The 26,358-nt window shown below is 44.5% G+C and overlaps 3 protein-coding genes across 11 annotated transcripts in view; 2 read left to right on the plus strand and 1 right to left on the minus strand.

The window, feature by feature from the left end:
- Positions 1 to 228: 228 nt before the first annotated feature.
- Positions 229 to 6,979, plus strand: LOC115180300 (cAMP-dependent protein kinase type II-beta regulatory subunit). Its single transcript, XM_029742277.1, has 11 exons — positions 229 to 820; positions 1,405 to 1,440; positions 1,952 to 2,004; positions 2,289 to 2,372; positions 2,491 to 2,597; positions 3,143 to 3,296; positions 3,649 to 3,750; positions 4,256 to 4,330; positions 4,416 to 4,484; positions 4,878 to 5,022; positions 5,183 to 6,979. Exons 1-11 carry the CDS (start codon positions 541 to 543, stop codon positions 5,317 to 5,319), a joined length of 1,242 nt encoding a protein of 413 aa, XP_029598137.1. The 5' UTR covers positions 229 to 540; the 3' UTR covers positions 5,320 to 6,979.
- A 332-nt stretch (positions 6,980 to 7,311) lies between these two features.
- On the plus strand, positions 7,312 to 12,342 carry LOC115180432 (HMG box-containing protein 1-like). 4 transcript variants are annotated; one of them, XM_029742510.1, is made up of 11 exons: positions 7,312 to 7,376; positions 8,425 to 8,532; positions 8,806 to 9,013; positions 9,136 to 9,271; positions 9,593 to 9,704; positions 10,714 to 10,826; positions 11,020 to 11,176; positions 11,282 to 11,426; positions 11,604 to 11,867; positions 11,975 to 12,116; positions 12,278 to 12,342. In XM_029742510.1, exons 1-11 carry the CDS (start codon positions 7,319 to 7,321, stop codon positions 12,293 to 12,295), a joined length of 1,461 nt encoding a protein of 486 aa, XP_029598370.1. In that variant the 5' UTR covers positions 7,312 to 7,318; the 3' UTR covers positions 12,296 to 12,342. The 4 variants fall into 4 exon arrangements, with proteins under 4 accessions (XP_029598370.1, XP_029598369.1, XP_029598371.1 ...); XM_029742509.1 differs by having other exon boundaries at positions 7,346 to 7,478; positions 8,340 to 8,532; XM_029742511.1 differs by having other exon boundaries at positions 7,346 to 7,478.
- Positions 12,343 to 14,552: 2,210 nt separating this feature from the next.
- The window catches only part of LOC115180085 (receptor-type tyrosine-protein phosphatase zeta), a 57,810-nt gene continuing 46,004 nt past the window's right edge, over positions 14,553 to 26,358 (minus strand). For all 6 annotated transcript variants that reach the window (XM_029741998.1, XM_029741995.1, XM_029741997.1 and 3 more), the window contains 11 exons: positions 26,183 to 26,314; positions 25,793 to 25,956; positions 25,452 to 25,587; positions 25,130 to 25,276; positions 24,753 to 24,846; positions 24,408 to 24,484; positions 23,604 to 23,735; positions 23,266 to 23,418; positions 21,735 to 21,877; positions 21,354 to 21,489; positions 14,553 to 15,779 (listed from right to left, as the gene is read on the minus strand). In XM_029741998.1, the coding sequence (XP_029597858.1) occupies positions 15,636 to 15,779; positions 21,354 to 21,489; positions 21,735 to 21,877; positions 23,266 to 23,418; positions 23,604 to 23,735; positions 24,408 to 24,484; positions 24,753 to 24,846; positions 25,130 to 25,276; positions 25,452 to 25,587; positions 25,793 to 25,956; positions 26,183 to 26,314 (1,458 nt within the window). In that variant the 3' untranslated portion in view covers positions 14,553 to 15,635. The remainder of the gene's footprint in view (positions 15,780 to 21,353; positions 21,490 to 21,734; positions 21,878 to 23,265; positions 23,419 to 23,603; positions 23,736 to 24,407; positions 24,485 to 24,752; positions 24,847 to 25,129; positions 25,277 to 25,451; positions 25,588 to 25,792; positions 25,957 to 26,182; positions 26,315 to 26,358) is intronic.

Here is a 26,358-nt window from a genome sequence, read left to right on the forward strand (position 1 = left end):
TACATAGGACAATTGTTATGCAAAAAATCAAGTATTAGGCTATACTGTCAATATGCATGACGAAGTATATAATGTACTGATGTGAATTTTGAGAATGGTAAAATCCCAATCGTTTCTAAACGTTCTGTGCTGTCTGGTAAAACGATGCTCCGATGAGATGGAGTGGTGACCGATCTGCTCACTGTTCTATTTCTATGATTCTGCGTGCGCAATCTCTAGATGGGTGGTTGTCATGGATACCCGGGTCACATGCGTGGGTTTCCTGAAGCCAGCAGCAAAATGATGCGAGCTAGCTAGCTAGCTTCTTCACTGCCATTTTCATTCGGCTTTCATCAAAAGGCGGTAGCTAAATTAGCGAGCTATAGCTAGCTACAGATGAACAGAAATTGAGAATGGGTGTAACGTCAACAACATTTGTAACAAAAGGCTGTGTCTGTGGAATTATTTTTCAAGTGAGCTGTCAACCCTTGCAAGCCTGAGCTGGAATATTTTTTTTATTTGTAGTATTTTTATTTGCCTGACTCTTAAAACCGATTAGAAATGAGTATTGAAATCCCAGACGGACTGACGGAGCTGTTGCAAAGCTTTACAGTGGAAGTGTTGAGGAATCAGCCAGGAGACCTTCTGGACTTTGCCTTGCAGTATTTCATCCAACTGAAGGAGAATCAGAGAGGATCCGCCTTTGACAATGCCCGAAATTCGGCTAACGGTCGACCTGGTGGTAACGTTAGCAGTGGAAGGGCGGTCAATTTTGCCGAGGAGGCAATGCAAATTGATTCGGAAAATGAAGAAGATGATGAGGAGGAGGAGGAATTCGTAGGTAGCTAACCTCACCGTTCTGCTAGAAAAGTCAGTACTGCCTGTGTGGTGCTGCTAACCTTGATAGCTAGCTAACGACATTACGGTAGCAGCAACTGAGAAAGCCAAGCTCACTAACGGTTTCCTACTACTACACTATAGTTATAGTAGTCAGGAAAGCTGACGTTATCTACTGACCATTTTACCATGAATCCCTCATGGACAGAGGGAAGTGACAACTTTCGCGATAATTGTACTTCTGGGTAACAGATGCCAGGCCAAGAAAGGGCAATTGAACTCACAATCACATCTCGAAGGGAAATGGATATCTAGCTACCATCCCAAAACCTTGAATAACCCCTATTGTTTACTTTGGCCAGTGCGGAGTGGGAAGATTTGTCTGAAAGTGTCAGTTGCTATCCTGACCTGTGTGAGCATCAGTAGCGTTAGCTAGCTAGATCCATTCCATGTTAGCTTGCTAACGTTAGCTAAAAACAATCAACAGTGATTTTAGATCAGAATGCTCTATCTGTTAAGCCAGAACCTTGTTGCATGGTTGTAGCATAGTAAAATACATCTCATCTTCATGTAACTTTGTTTTATTAGCTCCAGTGATCAACAGATTCTTGAGAAGGTCTTCAGGTAAGAAGGTTTTATATTCTAGCTATGTCATCTAATAATAGTGTAGTTAAAGAACTCTGGTTTGGTTGTCCCTTGTATTTTGCATCCACAAAAGTACCCACTTTTCCAGTGTTTTCTACAGATAGTGACAGGAAATGAAATTTGAAGTGTGTGTTTGATGGGCATAATGATATCCTCTCTGTGGCTGGGACTATTGATCCAGTCAGAGCAGCAATTGATGCTGTCATCGCTATCACATATGTTAATAGTACTGTAGCAGGATCACACAAACGTCTGTCTGCTAGCCAGAGGGGTTTTCGATGCACACAGTACTCAAGTATCAGGAGCAGTCTAGAGTTCAGCATGTTCACCAATAGACATTACAGGCGTAAACAATGCTGGGTGAAATGGATTACACTGCAGGTTATGTGACCTCCTGGGTTTGGTTTGGTTGGAAGCACTCTTGGAATCCTGAGTGAAATCTGAAGGAGGCACTCAAGTGTAATGTGATGACTCTTGTTCCTCTCCACAGTGTGTGCTGAAGCATTCAACCCTGATGATGAGGAGGAGGACAAAGAGCCCAGGGTAAGATCACTTAACCTCCATCACTATGGGGTTGACCTTTAACCTCAAGTTAGCTAATGATGTGATGCCGCTGGACCACTGCAAACCATTGTTGATCAAAACTGGTTTAGGTTGAACGTTTGTGTATTTATCAGGAACAAAAGAACATTTCAGCATAAGAAGTCAGATGCTGAGTGAAACATGGTGGGAAGGAGATTAGATGACAGTATGCAGTCTGTACATGAACCTGATACATTAGCTATAATAATACATGCTAATTATGGCTCTGCTCTGCTCTCTAAAAGATCACCCATCCTAAAACCGATGAGCAGAGGCACAGACTACAGGAGGCCTGCAAAGACATTCTGCTGTTCAAAAACCTAGACCCGGTAAAGTGGGGTGGAAAGACTATAGGTTGAACAAATGCATTGAGGAAAAGTCAACAAATATTCTATATGGATGCTGCTGTGTGCCGTGGCACTGAAATATCTCTGTTTGTGTTAACAGGAGCAGATGTCCCAGGTACTGGATGCAATGTTTGAGATGCCAGTGGAGGCTGGCGAACACATTATAGACCAGGATGACGATGGGGATAACTTCTATGTTATCGAAAGGTAGGACTTCAGATTCATCAAGACATTGTAAACAGACTAGACAGTCTATACAACACTTTTTGAGACCGGGGCCCATATCCACAAAGCGTCTCAGAGTAGAAGGGCTGTTCTAGGATCAGTTTTGTATTTTAGATCATAATGAATATAATTAGATGGACAGATCCTAGATCAGCACTCCTACTCTGAGACGCTGCTCCCGAGTGGCGCAGCAGTCTAAGGCACTGCATCTCAGTGCTAGAGGCGTCACTAAAGACACCCTGGTTCGAATCCAGGCAGTAGCCACAACCGGCCGTGATTGGGAGTCCCATAGGGCGGCGCACAATTGGCCCAGCGTCGTCCGGGTTTGGCCGGTATAGGCCGTCATTGACTTGCCTAGTTAAATAAAGGTTAAAAAAATACTGGCGCCGATGGGTCTGAAATTGCATCCTATTTCCTGTATTATGCACTACTATTGGCCAGAGTTGGGTGCAATATAAGATTTTCCCATATAATGCATACTTATGCAATTAATGCATTTATCATTATGATGTTGCCTTCTTTCCCAGAGGGACCTTTGACATCCTGATGAAATCAGATAAGGTGGAGCGTGTGGTGGGTTCCTATGACAACCAGGGCAGTTTTGGCGAACTGGCCCTGATGTACAACACCCCCAGGGCTGCCACCATCATCGCCACCTCTGTGGGAGCCCTCTGGTGCATGGTAGGTTAAAGGCTGTAGGGTGAACCAGTGGATTGCACTGTAGCTGATATGGATGAGAGGATGTGTAGGTAGGCTGTTACATACTGTTTGAATGGTAGGTTTGAATGGTAGGCTATGCCCCCCAGTAGATTGTGGAGTGAATTACAGAAGTGATGCCTAAAGCAAAAAATGCCAACATGCCGTAGTTGTCTGAAGGCATCAGCCTACTCACTTGAAATCAGAATCTTAACCATTACGGGAACAAAATGGTAAAACTGACTTGAGTGTTGAAGCAACTTGGTTACTGGAGTAACCATGTAATGTGGTGTTTGGTTGAAATGATCTGAGGCCTGTGATGTTGTATGTACTCCAGGACCGACTGATGTTCAGGAGGATCATAGTAAAGAACAACCACAAGAAGAGGAAGATGTACGAGGCTTTCATCGAGTCACTGCCCCTGCTCACATCCCTACAGGTAACAACTGTGATCTCTATAGGTGGTTATCAGTAAACCTCCCAGTAAGGTGCAGAATGTTCGATTTGCCTGCTGGGGGGGCAAGGAGACCTTCGGCTCCGCTAAAACCATTGACAACTGCGTGCCATTTTCAAGGGATTGTCAAATAAATGACCATTATTTGATTGAATAATAATCAGCTCCTGAAGAACAAGTCAGAACTACTAATTTGAGATTATTCCATGCAAACCTGGAACATCTCGGAGAGTGATTCTGACTGAGTGACACTCTTGATAATCAAATTAAATTGTATTTGTTACATGCGACGAATACAACCCATGTAGACCTTACAGTGAAACGCATGTTACAAGCCCTAAATGCATTAATGGCACAGTTCTAACACTATGGTATATACAATGCATAATGATGTACACCATAAGCACCTATAACTACAGTACAAGCGTGTTTATCTCCATCTGTAGAGCATTATAACAGCTACCACAACTGTTCTCTCTCGTCCTGACAGGTCTCTGAGAGGATGTGTGTGGTGGATGTTCTATCCTCCAAGACCTACACTGATGGAGAACAGATTATAGCTCAGGTAGTGCTCTCTCTCATTATCCCTGTATTTGGAGATAGTCCATGTAGAATGAAAGAGGTGCAACTAACTGTTGCTGTTCTTCCAGGGGGCCACAGCTAACTGTTTCTACATAGTAGAATCTGGTCAAGTACGAATAACGATGAATACGAGCAAGGTAAGTCTACTCTATGTTTCTGGAACTGTTGATACGTATTCATGCACATTTATTTTGTTTTTATTGAACCTTTATTTAACTAGGCAAGTCAGTTAAGAACAAATTCTTATTTTCAATGACGGCCTAGGAACAGTGGGTTAACTGCCTTGTTCAGGGGCAGAATGACAGATTTTTACCTTGTCAGCTCCGGGATTCGATCTCGCAACCTTTCGGTTACTAGTCCAACGCTCTAACCACTAGACTAACTGCCGCCCCGCACATGTTAATATGTCTGGAGTTGGTGTTAACAGGTTAAAATGAGCTGAAATCACCATTACAGAGCATGTCCATAGTACTGTCTGTCCTATGGAAACCACTATATGTCTTGTATTGTCTGACTGTCTGTCCCCCCAGTTGAAAAAGGAGGAGGGAGAAGGGGTGGAAGAGGAGGTGGAGATTGCCACGTGCACCAGGGGACAGTACTTTGGAGAGCTGGCTCTGGTCACCAACAAGCCCCGGGCTGCTTCAGCGTACGCTGTAGGAAACGTCAAGTGTCTAGGTAAGTAGCTAATGACTGCAATCAGCTGGAGGAGCGCTGCCCTCCAGGAATGATCTCAATACTCATGCTCTCTAGTCTAGATGATATCCAATAGCCTTGCTACGTTAGCTTCAGCTGATGTGGTTGTCCTTGTGTTTTTGTCTGTGTTTGTGCGTTTTAGTGATGGACGTGCAGGCGTTTGAGCGTCTGCTGGGCCCCTGCATGGACATCATGAAGAGGAACATCGTCAACTACGACGAGCAGCTGGCCGCGCTGTTCGGAAGTAACACCGGCATTCACGACAACGACACCGCGTGATAGAGTACACTCGGCATAGACGGCTGAGACGTGATGTTTTTATAACAAGGGACTCCTAGACTCTCCTGAGGGGCCAAATACCCCTGGTACTGATCTTCTTTATTATCAGTCTGCTTTAACACACATCACCAACTGTGTTTATAGTACAGTATTAGCAATCAGACCATTTTAGATAGACAGAGGTTTGTTCATACTGCAAACTCAGACTTCATATGAGATGAATCCCATTTGTATAGTTTTAGTATTTTGTATTAAACATGAGCATAGTGACCTTCAGATTCATTCCTGGCCTTATATCCAAATGGTACCTATTAAGACACACTTCTATCAGGTTTGTCTAATAGATGAAGTACGTCACGGCTTTTGATTAAAAATGAAACATCGGGGTCATCTATTGTCCAGCATTTAACCTTCCCTCACAGAAAAACACTTCAAAAAGACGTCGCTATTTTTTTGTTGTCGCCTATAAATGTTACCACAAGCATGTGAATTCATAATGAAATAAGATTACACTCGTTGTTTCTTATCTCCCAGATGTATTAGCTACTTTTTCGAGTAACATTTTAGTCTGGACAATGATGTCATATGAAAACAACAGTTTTTCCAGAACAAAAAAGCAACATAGAGCTGGTAGTGGTATATTTCAGTGTACCTTTTATTTGCAATTGTCAACTTATTTTTGATTAAATTGAAAAATGCATATTGTACTTGAAGTTTGTAATAGTGTTATAGTCCTGAGTTAAGCATTTCTGATCTAGTTGGCGAAGAGCATTAGTAGCATATCATTTGTTAAACTGAGATGTATTCAATTTGTTAAATCAAATGGGACATTGACACAACTTGGTGCTCAGTAGCTAAAAAAGCAGTATTTCCTGACAAATCCATATGTGAAGTTGATCTAGACAGAACCAATGAATTAATGGACTGTGTTGCTTACTTCATTTTTGTACTTGTTATTGTCTTATAAGCTGTTAATTAGTTGTCAGAGGATGTTTCTTTGACATAGTGTCTTTTCCCATGTGATTTCTGATGTGTCAGTGGGTGTTTTGGAGAGCTGTTTTTGAGATCAATATTTCCAACAGGTAAATCATAGGGTGTCTTCATAAGGGAAATATCAGATAGGGAAATTCTTTTAGCATTTTGCATATTGCTGCTAGACCTACGTTTGGTACATCGTTTCTTTGGTACAGTCTGTTAAAAAAAGAAAATTGTTGTTTTTGTAATTCACACACTGCTCTCCTTAATAGCTTAGTACCGTATTTGCCTTTTTTGAACCAGAGATTTCGTAAGTGTCATTATTTGAACCTGCCAATACATTGTCATATAGATGTTCAACCTTCAATGCAAGTAAATCTCTAAACCAGTTTTATCAGTCAACTGAAAGGATTTATCTTGCCTACCTCTGCACATAATTACCTATGCCAACAACAGGTATCTGCCATTCCTTGTTTCATGGTGTTAATGTCAGTGTTCTGTGTGTAAAAACAGACTTCAATTTGTTTTAATTTAATATTTTTTAAGGGTCCACTCCGGCACTTGCTTTGCAGTTTCCCATTTTTCCTGTAATGTTGTTACAATACACCTAATTTCCTGAGTATTTTCAGCATCTTAACTGTTATTTGAATTTCCATTGCAATAAACTTATGTTTTGTATAAATAATTGACCATTTGCATGTTTTACTGTTGTGTATATTACACATGTAAACGCAAACAGCAAATGCATGCATGTTTACAAACTTTTATCAAAGACAGTCTGTGCCTTTATTTTTGACTGTCTGCCAGTCCCTGAAATTGTAGTCAAAACTGTAACTAAACCTCATACAGTATAAGGACTACAATAGCTAGCCGATTGAAGTCGCCCAATTAGAGCCATCTAAGAGATGAGGGACATGGATTACAGCCAAAAGGAACAGCGCAAACAAATACGAGGGTGTATTTACTCAGTGAATAACCAATTAACAAGAGAGAGGCCATAGATTGACGTCTGAAGCCACCAATAATGTTTGCGAAAAAGAATAATATTTATCTCTCACTTCTCGTTGATGGTGAATGTTTTGGTGAGTTGCAAAGAAAGTTTATTAGAAATACAGTAGACAAAAGGTTTAATGCAATGAAATGAAGAAATAATTAGCAGAATATTACAGACGGAGAGGAAAAAGGTGAATTTGACATTGCCTCCTTCAGTTTCGAATGACATGTCAGATCGCATACAATGTTCATTGTTGGCGTTTCGTTTTCTTAACCAGTTTGAGCAAGAGACGAATGCATAGGATCTTTCATTCTTTCATTTCACTGTATACAAATATTGACATTTGTTCCGCGTGACATGTTTTACTCTTTTCTACTTCTGCATATAGCACAAGCTCCAATTTCTGTCAGCTCGACACTTCTGTATTTTGACAAAGCCTTGGCCAAATTAGGTTGCGTTTGCCAAATCAATGGGATCGTGTATTACTATGTAAGAATTTCGTTGTAAACCAAATCACCCGGCAGTAATAAAGTTTGCTGTCAATGGCGGGTATAACTATTTATGAGATATTTTCGTGATTTTAAACTTATGGCAGTGAGTTATCGTCCTTTCACGGTATTGAATGAATGAGCTCAAATGAGCATGCGCGATGTCCTGAACGTTTATAACAAGGCCTGCATGACATGACGCTGTTGAGAAATCGAAAGGAAAAAGTTCTGTCTACGTTGATTACACAATTATACGAATCTTTATTGTTTTGTGATAGTTGCTCTCAATTTCCAAAACAAATGTTGACCAAAGGCAAAGGCGTAATTGGTTCCGCATAAGAACAGTCACCTCGGGCCCCCACCCTTTCCCTTCCTCATCTCACCCCTTTCCAATGTTGTACACCAGGGAACACTGTCCCGCGACTGTCCCGTAAAATCATCCTGTTGTCCCGCATTTGGGTATTTTAAATGTGGTCACCCTAGTCAAACATATTGTGTTCACATTCAATAACTTTGTTAATAAAAAGTTAATGAATGAATGGTGTGTGTATGTTTGTTTCCAGTCAGATGACCTAAAGAAGCATTATAACATGGTGTGGGAAGTTAAAAGTCCTCTGAGCAGCAGTAGTACTATGTTGGATATCACAGGGCCAGGGCCAGAGGCAGATAGAGACCAGGGATTGGACCTGCTCCAGTGTGAAGAACACCTGCCCTCCTCCCCCGGATGCCCCACCAGTGACAGCCACATGGAATACGGTAATTATAAGCTAATGTCATGTTTATGATGTGATTATAGATGTGTAATGTAGGCTACGCTTTATGCAGGTAAATGTAATGGTAAGTCATTACCAGTCGTAAAGCACCTTTTATACATCATTTAGCAGAGTGATGCAAATACATAATTCCTGATTTACTGTGAAACATCATGCTTTTAGATCTCTGTTCATTCTAGCTGTTCGATTTACATATTTAACCCCTTAAAGGAACTCTGATCAGCCTAGTTATTCTATTTCTATAATTTCCCCTTAGATGACCTCCCGAAGCTGGAGGAGGTGGAGGAGGACCAGACAGCCCCCGTTGTGTTTCAGGTGGAGGCGAGGGTGTCCCATCAGGAACGTGACGGACACACACACACTCACACGGCCGGGCCCCCGGACACACACTGGCTCACACAGCTAGCTCACATTGCCACGGGCCCCCAGAGTCCCTTGCTACAGGGCTCCACTCAGGTCGTCAGGTAAGGGATGTTACTGTACCACACACACACACACACACACACACACAAACACACAAACACACACACACACACACACACACACATTTTAATACTTCATAACTGTCCATTTCTAACTACCCCAGGTCAACTCCCATCCACATCTTTGGCACCAGTAGTAACCTCCATTCCTACGCCCGGCCTCCCCACACCCGGCCTCCCCTGACCTCCAGCAGCCTGCCCTCTAGAGGCCAACACAAGGAGCGCAGCAGGCGAGTCAGGGTAAGATCTGTTATACTACACTACATCCACTAGGTGGCAACACTGGACCAGTGCAGCAAACGCACAGCACTGCTTTTACTGAGAATACACACACACACACACACACACACACACACACACACACACACACACACACACACACACACACACACACACACACACACACACACACACACACACAATTATACAATTTGAAGTCAATTGTCTTTCCCCATAAATTAGGAAATATGTAGTTGTTTGAGAATATAAGTGAAAGTTATCTAGCTAACTAATTGATCCTGTGTTAGTGATAATCCCCTCTGGTCTCTCTCATATCTACAGGTCAGTAGTGAGTGTGAGTCTGCTGTGTCCTGCCACTTCTCTGTGTCTGATGATGAGGACATGGGATGGAGCCACTCCTGGCCACCTACTGCCTGGCACTGCTTCCTCAAAGGTTCATATATATATATATATAAATGCACTTATCTGCCAGTTTATTAGGTACGCCACCGCTTTCACGAAAATGGATCGCTCCTACTCGTACTGTAAGTCAAGTGGCTGTGGCTTGCTATATAAAGCAGGCAGACAGGCATCGAGACATTCAGTTACTGTTCAGTTATTGAACGTTAGAATGGGCAAAACCAGTGAGCATAGCGACTTTGAGCATGACATGATCGTCGGTGACAGGCTCGCCAGATCCAGTATCCCAGAGTCGGCCGCCCTCCTGGGCTTTTCAAGCTCGACAGTGTCTAGGTTTTACCAAGAATGGTGTGACAAACACAACCATTCCGTCAGCAGCAGTCCTGATGGCGAAAACAGCTTGTTGATGAGAGAGGTCGAAGGAGAATGGTAAGAATCGTGCAAGCTAACAGGTAGCCGCAACAGACAAATAATGGTGCAGTACAACAGTGGTAGGCAGAACGGCATCTCGGAACACACAACTCGTCAGTCCTTGACCTGGATGGGCTGTTGCAGCAGACGAACACACCGGGCTCCATTCCTATCAGATTAAAGAAGAAGTGGCTCCAGTGGGCACGTGATCACACTGGACAACTGAGGAGTGGAAAGACATCGCCTGGCTCGACGAATCCCGGTTCCTGTTGTGTCATGCTGATGGCAGAGTCAGGATTTAGCATAAGCAGCATGAGTCCATGGACACATCCTGCCTGGTGTCAACAGTACAGACTGGTGGTGTACTGGTGTGAGGAATGTTTTCCTGGTACAAGTTAGATCCCTTGATACCAATTGAGCAATGAGCGTTTCCAACACCTTGTAGAATCCATGCCCCGAATAATTCAGGATGTTCTGGAGGCAAAGGGGGGTCCGACCTGGTACTAGATGTACCTAATAAACTTGCCACTGACTGTATACATCTATGTGATCACTTCCGGGACCCGAACGCCTGACCTTGTTGTGCAATGACCATTAATCAGTTTTTTATACATTTCTTCCTGTGTCCTCAGGCACTCGTCTGCAGTTCCATAAGGGTTCTAGTGTGGAGTGGCAGGATGCTGAGGAACTGGTGTCGGACGAAGACTCAGACGATGAGACAGAGGCTATAACCCACCCCCTGAAGGTACATACTCATTTAGAGGCAATATCACATCCCGTGAAGGTACAATAATGCCTAGCTCAGTGGACTGATGTGTTCCTGAGTAACACAGATGAACTGAAATTCTTTAATATGGTCTCCAATCATCTCCTATCTCCCTGTGAGCCCCTTGTGAGTACAGTTCCCCATCACTAACCCTGTTGTGTCTTGTCCTCAGGGCTATGGTCGTGAGGGCCTGAGGCTGGTGTCCCACACAGAGAGCCGGGCGTTCGGCCAGTCCGTCCTCAAGCTGACCTTTGACCCAGGTGCCTGTGGGGAGTGGCTTCTGTCCGCTGAGTGTTTGCTGGACCACCCGTTCTACGTCAGAAACAAAGGTCGGAGGCCTGGGTGTGTGTGTAATGTGTGTGATGTGTGTGTAACGTATGTAAAGGTGTAACGTGTGTTCTTCTAACGCGTGTGTGTGTGTGTTCCTGCGCCAGGCTGGTCGTCGTTCTACCCCAGTCTGACTGTGGTGCAGTATGGGATCCCGTGCTATGATGTGACGGTGGGTGATGTGTGTCTGCCTCCTGGACACAGAGATGCCGTCCACACTGACGACTCCCTGGTGTTCGACACGTTCAGGAGGTAAAACCTCACAGCGTTAGTTCAATATTGGTAGTAGTGTCCATTCTGTAGTTCACAACGCCTGTGTGACACACTGGATTTGAACCGCGGCTCAAGACTGTGTTAGCCCCCCTGAGCTAAAGCCTCTCAGATCTCCGTGTGTGACTCTTCTTTGTGTTCCTGTGGTTTTCACGTCAGTTATGACTTCACTCCCCTGGACTCGTCGGCGGTGTACGTTCTGAGCAGCATGGCTCGGCAGCGTAGGAACTCCCAGTCCTGCGGGGGCGCCGTCAGCCCCGACCAAGACACACACCGTAACAAGCCAATTAAGAGCCAGCAGGACTCAGGAGCAGCCGGCGGGGCTTCGCCCACGAAGTGCAAGCGGCCAATGAATGCATTCATGCTATTCGCAAAGAAGTTCAGGTTAGAGTACACCCAGATGTACCCTGGGAAGGACAACAGGTGTGTGTGCGCGTTTGTGTGTGCAAAAAAATCTCAAAATTCCCTGGACTAAAAAAATGTAGTGAAAATAACACATTATTGTGTGTGTGTGTGTGTGCTGCCCTCAGAGCGATCAGTGTGATCCTGGGAGAGAAGTGGAAGAAAATGCGAGGAGAGGAGAGGAGGATGTACACCATGGAGGCCAAGGCTCTGGCTGACGAGCAGAAGAGACTCAACCCGGACTGCTGGAAACGCAAGAGAACCAACTCAGTGAGGAGAGGACACACACACACGGACGCACGCACGCACGCACGCACGCACGCACACACACACACACACACACACACATCTTGCATGGTGGTCATTTTAATTTCAGCCCCTTGGAACTGTTCCTAACCTTTCCTCTCTCTTCATCTTGTTCTCCGTTACAGGGTTCCCAGGGGAACTAAGAGGCGCAGACACACGAGAGAGGGATGAGGCAGATGACAGGAGAAAAGAGAGGGAGGCGAAAGAGGGGAGGACAAACTTGGGAGAGGGGTGTATGGGGGGAGGCAGGACACGGAAGACGCATGCGCGCGCACATACACACACACACACACACTTTAGATACGTATATAGATGTACAGTTGAAGTCTGAAGTTTACATACACTTAGGTTGGAGTCATTAAAACTCGTTTTTCAACCACTCCACAAATTTCTTGTTAACAAACTATAGTTTTGGCAAGTCGGTTAGGACATCTACTTTGTGCATGACACAAGTAATTGTTTACAGACAGATTATTTCGCTTATCATTCACTGTATCACAATTCCAGTGGGTCAGAAGTTTACATACACTAAGTTGACTGTGCCTTTAAACAGCTTGGAAAATTCCAAAAAGTGATGTCATGGCTTTAGAAGCTTCTGATAGGCTAATTGACATAATTTGAGTGAATTGGAGGTGTACCTGTGGATGTATTTCAAGGCCTACCTTCAAACTCAGTGCCTCTTTGCTTGACGTCATGGAAAAATCAAAAGAAATCAGCCAAGACCTCATAAAAACTGTAGACCTCCACAAGTCTGGTAAATCCTTGGGAACAATTTCCAAACGCCTGAAGGTACCATTTCCAAACGCCTGAAGGTACTTTCAGGTTATGTCGATATAGGACTCGTTTTACTGTGGATATAGATCATTTTGTACCTGTTTCCTCCAGTATCTTCACAAGGTCCTTTGCAGTTGTTCTGGGATTGATTTTCACTTTTCGCACCAAAGTACGTTAATCTCTAGGAGACAGAACGCGTCTCCTTCCAGAGCGGTATGACGGCTGCCTTGTCCCATGGTGTTAATACTTGCGTACTATTGTTTGCACAGATGAACGTGGTACCTTCAGGCGTTTGGTAATTGCTCCCAAGGATTAACCAGACTTGTGGAGGTCTACAATTTTCTTTTCTGAGGTCTTGGCTGATTTCTTTTGATTTTTCCATGACGTCAAGCAAAGAGGCACTGAGTTTGAAGGTAGGCCTTGAAATACATCCACAGGTACACCTCCAATTGACTCAAATTATGTCAATTAGCCTATCAGAAGCTTCTAAAGCCATGACATAATTTTCTGGAATTTCTCAAGCTATTTTAAGGCAGAGTCAACTTAGTGTATGTAAACTTCTGACCCACTGGAATTGTGATACAGTGAATTATAAGTGAAATAATCTGTCGGTAAACAATTGTTGGATAAATGACTTGTGTCATGCACAAAGTAGATGTCCTAACCGACTTGCCAAAACTATAGTTTGTTAACAAGAAATTTGTGGAGTGGTTGAAAAACGAGTTTTAATGACTCCAACCTAAGTGTATGTAAACTTCCGACTCCAACTGTATATATAATATACTAACTGTGCTTGAACATAAGATATATTTTTTATGTCCGACTTGCCTTAATCTTCCAAAGCAAGAATGTATTCTTTTTAAATCATTTTGATTCATTTCAGGTCATTTCATACCTTATAGCTTGAAACACATGAGCCCCTGTGGTGATGTAGAGTAAGGAAAGGGGAGGTGAAAACAACATGTCTATTTTTTAACCAGAGATCAGTCTAGGGAACTGAACAATGCTTCCGATTATGTCTATATTTGTATAACTTGATATATTATTGCTATTTTATTATATTATTACTATTTTCACTTTGTAAATGCAGAGGGGAAGGGAGGGAGGGAGGGGTGGGATATGTGCTTAACCTTGATTCTTGCTGTATTCTAAATGGATACCTACCCCTTAAGCACTTAAAAACTACACTCAAAAACTATCTTTTGGTGTTTGTTACATTAGCCCATTGTTGATACCAAAATGTTTGCGGTTTTCAAGATAGTGGACTTTCAAGAAGCAAAGTGTCACTTGCCACATCATAGTTTCCTTTAAAGTAGATCTTATCTAGTCATCCCATATCTACAGTAGTGTCTAGTGGGTAGGGGTTGGTTTGGACCTGGGCATATCTTACCCAGGTCAAGTGCACTGGGTGTGTGACAAACGACTAGGCCATATAATGTGTTATATTATAATGACGTTAACATACCTATGGGACGGACATGCATACTCTCACTGCAATTATGCACTATATACACTGTATCTTCTGTACGACGGATAATGTGTTGTGTACATCAATATGTAACGAATAATTCAAGTGTAGCTATACGCAAGTATAATTACGGACTCAATCTCAGTTTAACTATCAAAGATTGTGAAATTGATTTGATCAGTTTATTTATTTGTCTTCATCAATAATGTACAGGTCCTCCTGAAACTTGCACCCACAACGCTCTTGTATTATAGTGTAAATAAAAGCATGGATCTGAACTGTATTTTTTTGTTGAAAGAGTTTCATTGGGGTGACAGGAAAGATTACTGAGACGACAACAAAAGTTTGTTGTGATAGTAAATGACCGGGTTAAGGTTCAGAGAACATCTTTACTCATCCTGTTCAAATATACAGTGCTGTTTATAATAACCTTATGACTACTGAAAAGTCCAAACTTTATGTTAAAAAAAGATCAAAACATAACAAATAAGCATTATTGATATTTGAACTAAATTATCAACACAGTAATACCCCCCCCCCCCCAAAAAAGAAAACAAGACGAAAAAAACAGTAATAGCGTTTGTAAATGGCTAGAAAGCCAACTTCATAGTAAAATATCAAATCTAGAGGTATAAATAGATTTGGCCTTTTGAAAGTGGTCAATTATTATTATTTACATAATATTACAGAATTTCACCTTTCCAACAGAACATCTCTTATTGTACAAGTTTGACACCAGTATTTACACAAGTCATCCACAAGAGCAAGAAGAAGCATACAGTAGATAGAATGACAGAATATAGGAAGGACATTTATCCCTTTTAAGTAATTACATACAAATAAGACATTTCAAATGGATAGATATTTCATTTAACTAACTCAAAAACTTTAACAAACTTAAAAAAAAAAACAAGAGTACAGAACATTTGGCATTAGTCACAAAGACATAGTATCAAAACAGTTTTAAAGTACAACATGAATTACAAAAGGCACAGAATACCAGACCCCCTAGCAGCCAGTTACAATGTGTGTGGTCATACATGCAAAACAGTATGTTTTATTCTGATAATTGGATGCGTAATCTCATGTATTTTGTAGCTAGCTAAGCCTATTACTCACAATTTGCTAGCTCACATTGCAAACGACTGGTACAAAAAAAGGTCTCTCTCTCTCTCCGCATAGAGCACAGTGTATCTCCCAGAGCGTGTGGTGCTCCTTGTAGTGTGTCTGTGTGTGAGAGGTTACATGAGGGACTCCAGGCTCTCTGCTGCAGTGGTGGCCCCCAGAGGGACAGAACCGTTGGTCTCAGGGGACCGTAGGGCCCTCTGGTCTTCCTGGCTGTCCACCAGGCTCAACACGGCCCTGTACATGAACTGGTACTGCTCCTAGGAGGGGAGTGGTGAAAGACAGAGTGCAGGATGAGCCAGGTGCAGGGTGCAAATTATGGGGGAGCCGGGGGAGGCTCAGTTCCCCTGAATAAGATGTTAGCTCCTCTAAAAAATATTGCTAATTTGTCCATTCTTCTAATTCAGTGTTAAATATGTTTTACAGTGGTACATATTAAAATAAAAGCTTCCAAATGAAACAAACACCCCCACCTCTCTTCATGGTTTAAACCATTTATTTTTTATGTGGCTCTTTTACGCATCAATTTTCCTTTGTACTTCCTCATTTTTGCCATTTGTTTGCCATGCGTCCTTGATAAAAACAAATTGCATTTATTCCAATGCATTAGATTTATCAGTTGATTAATCATTGTTTGCTGTTGTCAGTCAGCTGTTTAGAGAGATCATTGCTTTGTTTTTCAGGTGCATGTGGGTACTTTATTACTTTCTATCAATATATAAAGCTAGACACCAATGCACGTCACAGGATGCCACCTTTCCAACAAGTCAGTTCGTCAAATGTCTGCCCTGCTAGAGCTGCCCCGGTCAACCGTAAGTGCTGTTATTGTGAAGTGGAAACGTCTAGGAGCAACAACGGCTCAGCCGCAAAGTGGTAGGCCACACAAGCTCACAGAACAGGACCGCTGAAAATTGTCCTCAATTGCAACACTCACTACCAAGTTCCAAACTGCCTCTGGATGCAACGTCAGCACGAGAACTGAAATGGGTTTCCATGGCTGAGCAGCCTAAGCTTAAGATCACCATGCGCGATGCCAAGTGTCGGCTGGAGTGGTGTAAATCTCGCTGTCATTGGACACTTGAGCAGTGGAAACGCGTTCTCTGGAATGATCACGCTTCACCATCTGGCAGTCCGACGGATGAATCTGGGTTTGGCCAGAATGCATAGTGCCAGAATGCATAGTGCCAACTGTAAAGTTTGGTGGATGAGAAATAATGGTCTGGGGCTGTTTTTTATGGTTTGGGCTAGGCCCCTTAGTTCCAGTGAAGAGAAATCTTAATGCTACTGCATACAATGAAATTCTAGACGATTCTATGCTTCCAACTTTAGTGTCCACATACTTTTGGTCATGTAGTGTACGGTAATGACAGTAGACCTATAGTTGACTCTTTCGGTTAAAAGCGATTTTGCAATGGCATAGGCCTACAATATTTTGGATTTGTGTGCCCATGAGAACCGTTTTCACGGCAAAACATACCCATGATATGTTACGAATTACAATTAGTTGTGGCTAACGTTAGCAATTGTTAAAAGCTTAATAGTTACAAACAACACAGTCATAAATGTCATTAATGTAAGAAAGGAAAAGTAATGTTTGTCTTTTGTCACATGATCTGTGAAGACTCCAAGCAATAACTCATGAATGTTTTGATTCAACTCATGTATTATATTGAACACAGGCTACCTGTTCTGCATGTGTTCATGTGTGTAAAACTGCCTCGGCTGAGAGGGTATGGCTGTGGTATAGGCTTAGTGGAGCATAAATGCAAGTTTACCCACCCTTTCAGAAAAATGCATTGAAAGTATAGAGAGCGTTACTTTTTTCACCACAATTGGCAATCATAGTTTACTCACCTTTTATTTATTTTTTACCACTACACACTGGATACTGGTAGGCCTATTTGAAGTTCATAGTTAATACACATTATAGCCTAGTCTTGTAAGTTGACCTTGTGTGTTAGGCTGACCATCCCATTTTTTCCAGGACAGTTTTAGCCTCATTTTAGGTGTTCTGACTTTTCAGGCTACAAAAAAGGTCAATTTGTCAGCAGGACGCATCAATTAATGTAGAACTAATTAATGGCAATCGCTGAATGTCATTCTGAAACACTTGGTGTTTTGTAACAGATGTCTATTTCCATTCATCAAATGGCAAGAGTACACATGCAGTTTGGATGCTGGATTCATTTACGTCTTTTTTATTATTAGGCCAACGCAAGCACGTGCACTCAATAGAGACGCCCTGAGTGTCATGGTGTAATTCGCACTCTGGCCAGGTGTGTGTGAGAGCTATTTACTTCCTGGCACAGCCAGAAGAGGACTGGCCACCCCTCATAGCCTGGTTCCTCTCTAGGTTTCTTCCTAGGTTTTGGCCTTTCTAGGGAGTTTTTCCTAGCCACCGTGCTTCTACACCTGCATTGCTTGCTGTTTGGGGTTTTAGGCTGGGTTTCTGTACAGCACTTTGTGACAGCTGGTGTAAGAAGGGCTTTATAAATACATTTGATTGATTAATTTGTGAGCAGTGTGTGAGTGAGCTAACTGTGTATGGTGTGCAGGTGTGTGTGTGAGCTAACTTAGTGAGCTATGTGAGCTGTTTGTGTAAGCTGTTTGTGTAACGTGTGTGTGTACATGTGTGTGCAACCTGGACTCAGGGGTGGGTGTAACATAGTAAATGGAAATCTGTCTGAACCAAATTAGTGTGATGTGTTCCATTTGGTGTGGTATGTATTAATATGTGGATGTCCATATCCATTTCTTATGATATGTTATCAATTACAATTCGTATGATATGTTACGAATTTGCACTACGTATTGTTGGATTCGGGGTAAACTTTGAACATTGAGATACTAAAGACATGATAGATCAGAAGCATGGTATATACAGAGACTGGTTTTTATGAAGTTAATGGTTCTCTGTAGAAAGACAAAGTGGATGTTGAATGTGCTGGGTGGACGGGAGGGAGTCATGGGAGTGCGAAGGGTGATACGGATGGAGAGCTTAGGGTTACACATCAAGGGGGTTGAGGTCAGGTCAGGTCACCTTAAGGGAGACAGAACGGTTTACCACTCTATCACTTAGTCTTCCTGTGGAACCATAAGATGTAAGGATTGGAGAGAAGGAGGAGTGTTTAAAGTGGAGTATATATACTTGTAATGGTGGAAACATGTTTTTGTCTGAATACAGCTGTGCCGGCCCTTTGGGAAGAATTAAACTTGGTTAAGCTTCTCTAGTGTACGTGAGTTATTTACTCTGAAAAATGAGAACCTAACAGTATGATATGTTACAAATTACAATTTGTTGTGGCTAATGTTAGCGTTAGCAAATTACAATTTGTGTGATATGTTACGAATTACAATTGGTACAATATGTTACGGATTTTTCAATACGCATGATATGTTACGAATTACAATTAGTTGTGGCTAACGTTAGCTAGGTAGCTAATGCCAACGTTAGCTAGTGTAACGCCCTGGCCATAGAGAGGGTTTTTTTGTTCTCTATTTTTGGTTAGGCCAGGGTGTGACATGGGTGGGCGTTCTAGGTTTCTTTTTCTATGTTGGTGGTTTTCTTTGTTTTGGCCATGTATGGCTCTCAATCAGGAGCAAGTGTAGATCGTTGTTGCTGATTGAGAGTCATACATAGGCAGCCTGTTTTTCCTTTGGGGTTTGTGGGTGAATAATTTCTGTTTAGTGTTTTCACCTGACAGTACTGTTTGGCTGTCGGTTTCTTGTTTTTTTGTCTAACGTATTCTTTCTTGAATAAATTCATTTAAGATGAACACATCCTCCGCTACACCTTGGTCTCATTTTGACGACGGCCATTACAGATTCACCCACCAACAACGGACCAAGCAGCGGAGGAAGGAGCAGCACCAGGAGAGGAGCATTATGGACTCCTGGACTTGGGAGGAAATTTTGGACGGGGCAGGACCATGGGCTCAAGCTGGGGAGTATCGCCGCCCGCAGTGGGAGATCGAGGCAGCGAGAGCGGAGAGGCGATGGTATGAGGCAAGGGAGTGCAACAGGCACGAGAGGCAGCCCCCAAAAAATTTGGGGGGGCACACGGGGAGTGTGGCAGAGCCAGGATGGAATTCTGGGCCAACTCCCCGTGCTTACCGGAAGCAGCGTGGTACTGGTCAGGCACCGTGTTATGCTGTGAAGCGCACAGTGTCTCCCAGTGCGCGCTCATAGCCCGGTGCGCTATAGGCCAGCCCCCCGCAAGTGCCATGCGAGTGTGGGCATCGAGCCAGGGCGGATTGTGCCAGCTCAGCGCGTCTGGTCTCCAGTGCGCTGTTTCGGTCCAGGCTATCCTGCGCCGGCTCTGCGCACTGTGTCTCCGGGGCGCTGGGAGGGCTCAGTTCGTCCTATGCCTGCGCTCCGCCCGTGCTGGGCAAGAGTGGGCATTCAGCCTGGAGTAGGGGTGGCAAGCCTACGCACCAGAACTCCAGTGCTCCCCCACAGCCCGGTCTATCCTGTGCCTCCTCCTCGGACCAGGCCTCCAGTGGGTCTCCCCATCCTGGTCTATCCTGTGCCTCCTCCTCAGACCAGGCCTCCAGTGGGTCTACCCATCCTGGTCTATCCTGTGCCGCCTCCTCGGTCCAGGCCTCCAGTGGGTCTCCCCAGCCTGGTGAGTCCTGTGCCTGCGCCCAGAGCCAGGCCTCCTGCATGTCTCCCCAGCCTGGTGAATCCTGGGCCAGAGCCGCCAGAGCCGCCCGCCAGTCCGGAGCCGCCAGAGCCGCCCGCCAGTCCGGAGCCGCCAGAGCCGCCCGCCTGTCCGGAGCCGTCAGAGCCGCCCGCCTGTCCGGAGCCGCCAGAGCCGCCCGCCTGTCCGGAGCCGCCAGAGCCGCCCGCCTGTCCGGAGCCGCCAGGGCCGCCCGCCTGTCCGGAGCCGCCAGGGCCGCCCGCCTGTCCGGAGCCGCCAGGGTCGCCCGCCTGTCCGGAGCCGCCAGGGTCGCCCGCCTGTCCGGAGCCGCCAGGGTCGCCCGCCAGCCGGGCGCAGCCAGGGTCGGCCGCCAGTCCTCTGGCGCAGCCAGGGATGCCGCCTAAGTGGGCTAAGCCGAGGGTGGAGCGGGGCCCACGTCCCGCACCAGAGCCGCCGCCGTAGGAAGGCCCACCCGGACCCTCCCCTTTAGAGTCAGGTTTTGCGGCCGGAGTCCGCACCTTTGGGGGGGTACTGTAACGCCCTGGCCATAGAGAGGGTTTTTTGTTCTCTATTTTTGGTTAGGCCAGGGTGTGACATGGGTGGGCGTTCTAGGTTTCTTTTTCTATGTTGGTGGTTTTCTTTGTTTCGGCCGTGTATGGCTCTCAATCAGGAACAGGTGTAGATCGTTGTTGCTGATTGAGAGTCATATATAGGCAGCCTGTTTTTCCTTTGGGGTTTGTGGGTGAATAATGGTCTCATTCTGACGACGGCCGTTACAGCTAGGCTAGGGGTTAAGGTTAGGAGTTAGGTTAAAGGGTTAAGTTTAGGGTTTAGGTAAGAGTTCGCTAACATGCTAAGTAGTTGCATTAGCTAAAAAGTAGAAAGTAGTTGCAAAGTTGCTAAAGTTGTCCGTGATGAGATTTGAAAACGCAACCTTTGGGTTGCTAGACGTTCGCGTTATACGACCACCCATCCACCCCGACCAACTCCTGTCCTTTTTGCCTAAGTAACCTTCTGTTTTATGTAACTACACCAAACGTAACATATCATACTCATTTCAATGTCCCGGATTTTCCTTTACTATTTTACATCTAGTCTATGAGACCAGGCTGGTGTGAGTATGTGTGTGTCTATGTATGAGCTGTGCTATGTTCCCTGTGTTTCTGTGTTGTGTGTGTGCTGTTCCAGGACGTACCATGTCGTTGAAGACACCGGGCCTCATGAGGTTAGTCATGCGAGCCACCTGGTACACATCCACAGAGCCCTGCTGCTCCAGCTGCTGTGCCAGGGTGGTGAGGGCACAGAACAGCCCCGCCATCGAGCCACCCAGCCTGGCACAGACAGGGGAAAATATGCTATGAACCAATTACGGAAACAACACCCAAGTCTTTGTCTCAAACACAGAATGAGCCAACAACTCCTGTAACAAAAAGCACTTTTATATGGTGAATCAGTGAAATCCGTTCCCATCAGTGAGATAACACATTCTTCAAATAAGATTCCTCGCACCTCTCAACCCCAGAGAACACAGAGAGAACAGAGAAGACTCGAGGAACAGAGGAGAGCAGTAACTCACCGATCATGTACGACTATGGTTCCTTCTCTCCGTCTGCTGTCCTCTGTGATCATGTTGAGCAGCTGGAAGGTGCTGCTGACGGGGCTGTCTGGGTTGGGCCAGCAGGGGGACATGTACTGACGCACCTCCAGGACATAGTTATCCTGGGGAAAGAGAGAGAGAGGAGTGTGTGTGTGTGTGTGTGTGTGGTTCTCATTTGTGTGTGGTCCTCATTTGTGTGTATGTGTCTGGTTTGATCTGTGGGTGGTTTGATCTCTCCCAGCTAGCACATTTGGTTCATTGGAAGTTGTGGGAACGTATGTTTTTGGTTTCACATTGGTTGTGAACAGTTCTGAGGACAGAAGCGAACATTTTGCCTGTTCTGGGAATGTTTATTTTTAGTTTGCAGCCAGGGAGGTTCTGAAAGCGTTTTACTCTGGTTCCTTGGAAGTTTTATTAACCCTCTGAGAAATGAAATTATAGGGAATGTTTCTGAATGTTTCAATAAGACTTTTAATAACACTGCTAGATTGTTTGGGGTTCGAAACATGTTTGAACTCCATGCACAGATAGGACACATGGAAATGCATTTCCTTGGGCAGTAGCCCTTTCCTGCAGTCAAATGACCAAATCACCTTCTAGTGGCCTAATGGGTGGAACGTTAAAAAACGATGAAAATTCGGTTTCTATGTGAAACGGTTTTGTTATATTTCAGTCCTTTGTGATGTATATAAATTGAAATATTGAGATTCAAACTCAAAATGTAATACATTTCAAGATCTATATCTGACATGGTACAGGTGTCTTCTTTTTTTATGCCCATAACCATGTGTGTGAGGTGTATACTTTAGTTTCAAAGCACTCATTAAGATCAGATGTGGACAATTAGTGGTCGCGGCCAACACACCTCAACACACTAAACAAGATAGAGGATACAAAGTGTTTGTTGATGCTGAGAATGGAATGTTTATGTTTTGAAATAACATTGCTGGAAAGTTCTCTGAACATTACAAACGTTTTCTTGTGTTGTTTATGTAACGTTTTCTTCACGTTCTTGGAACAATTTGAAAACCTGACTTTAAAGAAAACCATGAGGAAACCTTAGGAAACATTATGCTGAAGTACTGAAATTCCCACAGAAGAACTTGTTTCTTAACGTTCTCTCAACTATCTGAGAACGTTCCCAAAGCCAAACTAGTTGGAGAACGTTACTCGAACATTACCAAAATTGAAATGAAATGTAACCATGTTTGAACTTTTAGGAAATGTTCTGTTAAAGTAATGAAATACCAAGAAAATAATGATTTTTTGTCAAGTTCCTTAAATGTGCCGAGAATGTTCCAAAGACAGGCAACTATCTTGCACCATTCTCAGAAAGTTGTGGAAAGGTTGCATGCAAAATAACCATAGGACAGCCATGCTCCCACCAAGCTATAAGAAACATATGGTTCTCAGAACGTTATGTGCTAGCTGGGCTGTGTATGTGTGGTTAAATCTGTGTGTGTATGCGTGTGCGAGCTTGCAGGTGTGAGTGTGTGGGGTTGGATCTTACCTGTGTGGCCTCCAGTAAGAAGTCGTGGACCACCAGTCTCTCCTCGTTGGCCAGACAGATGTGGTCCTCTCCAGAGAACGACACTATGAAACCCTCACAGCTGATTGGCTGATCCTTACTGGGCCAGTACACACAAGACTCCTCCCCCTCACTCTGATAGTACCCAATGGAGACAGCGTTATAGGTGTGATACTGTTGACGTGAGTGTGTGTGTGTGTGTGTGTGTGTGTGTGTGTGTGTGTGTGTGTGTGTGTGTGTGTGTGTGTGTGTGTGTGTGTGTGTGTGTGTGTGTGTGTGTGTGTGTGTGTGTGTGTGTGTGTGAAGTGCTACCTGCTTACCTGTGCTGTGTGTGTGTCAGGCAGGGAGATGATGAGCTGTGAGTTGTGGTCCCAGACCATTCTCCAGAAGTCAGAGACAGTGGAGGGGAGAGGAGACTGGGTCAGGATAAACTCCCTGCTCTTGTGGTAACCCTGGAACACAGCACAGACACAGTCAAAATAAACAACATGAATCCGGAGCACACATATCACTTTGCTTCGACATGGTTTATGAGTGTACAAAACATTAGGAACACCTTCATTTTGAGTTGCACCCCCTTTTGCCCTCAGAACAGTCTCAATTCGTCGGGGCGTGGACTCTACAAGGTGTAGAAGCATTCCACAGGGACAGTTGTGTCAATTTGGCTGGATGTACAATACTTTGGGTGGTGGACCATTCTTGATACACACGGGAAACTGTTGAGAGTGAAAAACCCATCGGCGTTGCAGTTCTTGACACACTCAAACCGGTACACCTGGCACCTACTACCATACCCCATTCAAAGGCACTTAAATATTTTGTCTGGCCCATTCACCCTCTGAATGGCACACATACACAATCCATGTCTCAATTGTCTCAAGGCTTAAAAATCCTTCTTTAACCTGTCTCCTCCCCTTCATCTACAGAGATTGAAGTGGATTTAACAGGTGACATCAATAAGGGATCATAACTTTCACCTGGATTCACCTGGTCAGTCTATGTCATGGAAAAAGCCGTTCCTAATGTTTTGTACACTCAGTGTATGTAGTGTTTATGAAGACCTTGCGAATGCTCTATAAAGCATTTATAAGGGGTCCTTATCAAATGAACAGCCTTGTTCTTACCATGATATAGGAAGCATTGATGTAGTCTGAAGATTCTCCTTCCACTGGACATGACAGACACACTCTGGATCTCTCCACTGCAGCACACACAGAAACACACAACGCAATCTACTATTTTCAAGTGGTCCTAAAAGTATTGCTTGAATTTATTTATTGAAAGAGTTCTGGTTCTCTCAGATAAACTATTCCATTTTTTTATTACTCTGAATCGAAATGTTCTTTTGCCTATTTCTCTTTTCTGCTGAGGTAAGACATGGATGAAGGAGAACCTTTTCCTGGTATTGACTGAATGGCTGTCTCTAACCAACTATATCGTGTTGTGTGTGATTGGCTACTTCAACTCACCCGGCATGAGAGAGGAGGTCCTGTTTTTGTCAGCGTTTCCTTCTCTCAGGGCAGCGGCGTAGTCAGCCTGCCTGGCTCTGCGCTGACTCACCAGCTATAACACAACAGTAGTAAACATTACCAACACATTACCATCACTCCTGCTAAGTGGCTTTCACCAATCAAGTCATGCCAGATCAGTGATTACTTCAAGGATGTATCCTCAATGTGTTTGGGCAGGTCCCAAGTCAGGGCCCAGAAAGTAGCACACTAGGGTGTCGGGTTCCACTCTGTGTGTGTGTGTGTGTGTGTGTGTGTGTGTGTGTGTGTGTGTGTGTGTGTGTGTGTGTGTGTGTGTGTGTGTGTGTGTGTGTGTGTGTGTGTGTGTGTGTTCTGACCTTGAACTGTCTCTCCATGCGTGTCCTCCCGGAGGGCCCAGTGGTCAGCAGTGTCGAGACGTAGGAGTGGACCAGGTCAGAGGTCACCAGAGTGTCCCTGCTGACGATGGCCTCCACCAGGGCATCATGGATAAACACATACTGTTCCTGAGGACCAGAGAGACATAACACACAGAGAGACTTCTCACTCACATCAGGGCTGGATAATGACGTGATTATTAGAATCGGCTGTGTAGTTCTAGCGCAAAAGCCTAAATGTGCACCCCTTCGGTTCCCCGGGACCGAGTTTGGGAAACGCTGCTCCTGTAAGTGTGTGCATTACCTCCGTCTGTACCAGGTAGTTCCTCTGTGTTCTGACGTGTTTGAGGAAGCCCAGTATGTTGACTGTTCCCTGGTCCTGGATCTGTTGCAGCATACTGTCCAGCACGATGTAGGTCCCTGTCCTCCCAACACCAGCACTACACACACAGAACATACTTGTGAGAGAGTTCCACACAACACAATGCTTCCCTTTTCAGAAATGAACACTCGGGATATTCACCTTCTGCACAAAGCCATTGGATCTGCATACTGTTATTCAACCCTTTCTCAAGCAATATTTTTGGCAAGTCTTTCCCCCAGTTGTTATTAACCCCCCCCCCTTCCCACACACACCCAGCCCACCTGCAGTGTACAAGGACGGGGCCCATGTCCTGAGTCCTGGCCTGGGACGAGGCCCGTACGAAGGAGATGACAGGCAGGGTGTATTCAGGCACGCCCATGTCAGGCCACTGGGTGTAGTGGTACTGGACCACCGTCCTCTCAGCACAATATCCCCGCTGGGAAGCCTGTAGGTACAACACACAGCAGGCAGGGTCAAACAGACTAGAAGCTCTGTGCACTTCAGTGCATCTTCTTCAAGGTGTGTGTGTGTGTGTGTGTGTGTGTGTGTGTGTGTGTGTGTGTGTGTGTGTGTGTGTGTGTGTGTGTGTGTGTGTGTGTGTGTGTGTGTGTGTGTGTGTGTGTGTGTGTGTGTGTGTGTGTGTGTGTGTGTGTGTGTGTCCAGGCAGGTACCTTTTGTGAGGTGTCTCTGACGGTAAAGGTTCTCCGGGTATAGTAGGCCAGGGTCTTGGTGTCTTTTAGGGTCACCAGGAAATAACCGTACTCTTCCTGGTTCTCCATTGGCCAGTACTGGTCACACTTCCTCTGACATCACAGAGGGAGAGAGCCTCAGTCACACAATGGTCAAA

Source organism: Salmo trutta, chromosome 40, assembly GCF_901001165.1.
Source record: "Salmo trutta chromosome 40, fSalTru1.1, whole genome shotgun sequence".
NCBI classification, from domain to species: Eukaryota; Metazoa; Chordata; class Actinopteri; order Salmoniformes; family Salmonidae; genus Salmo; species Salmo trutta.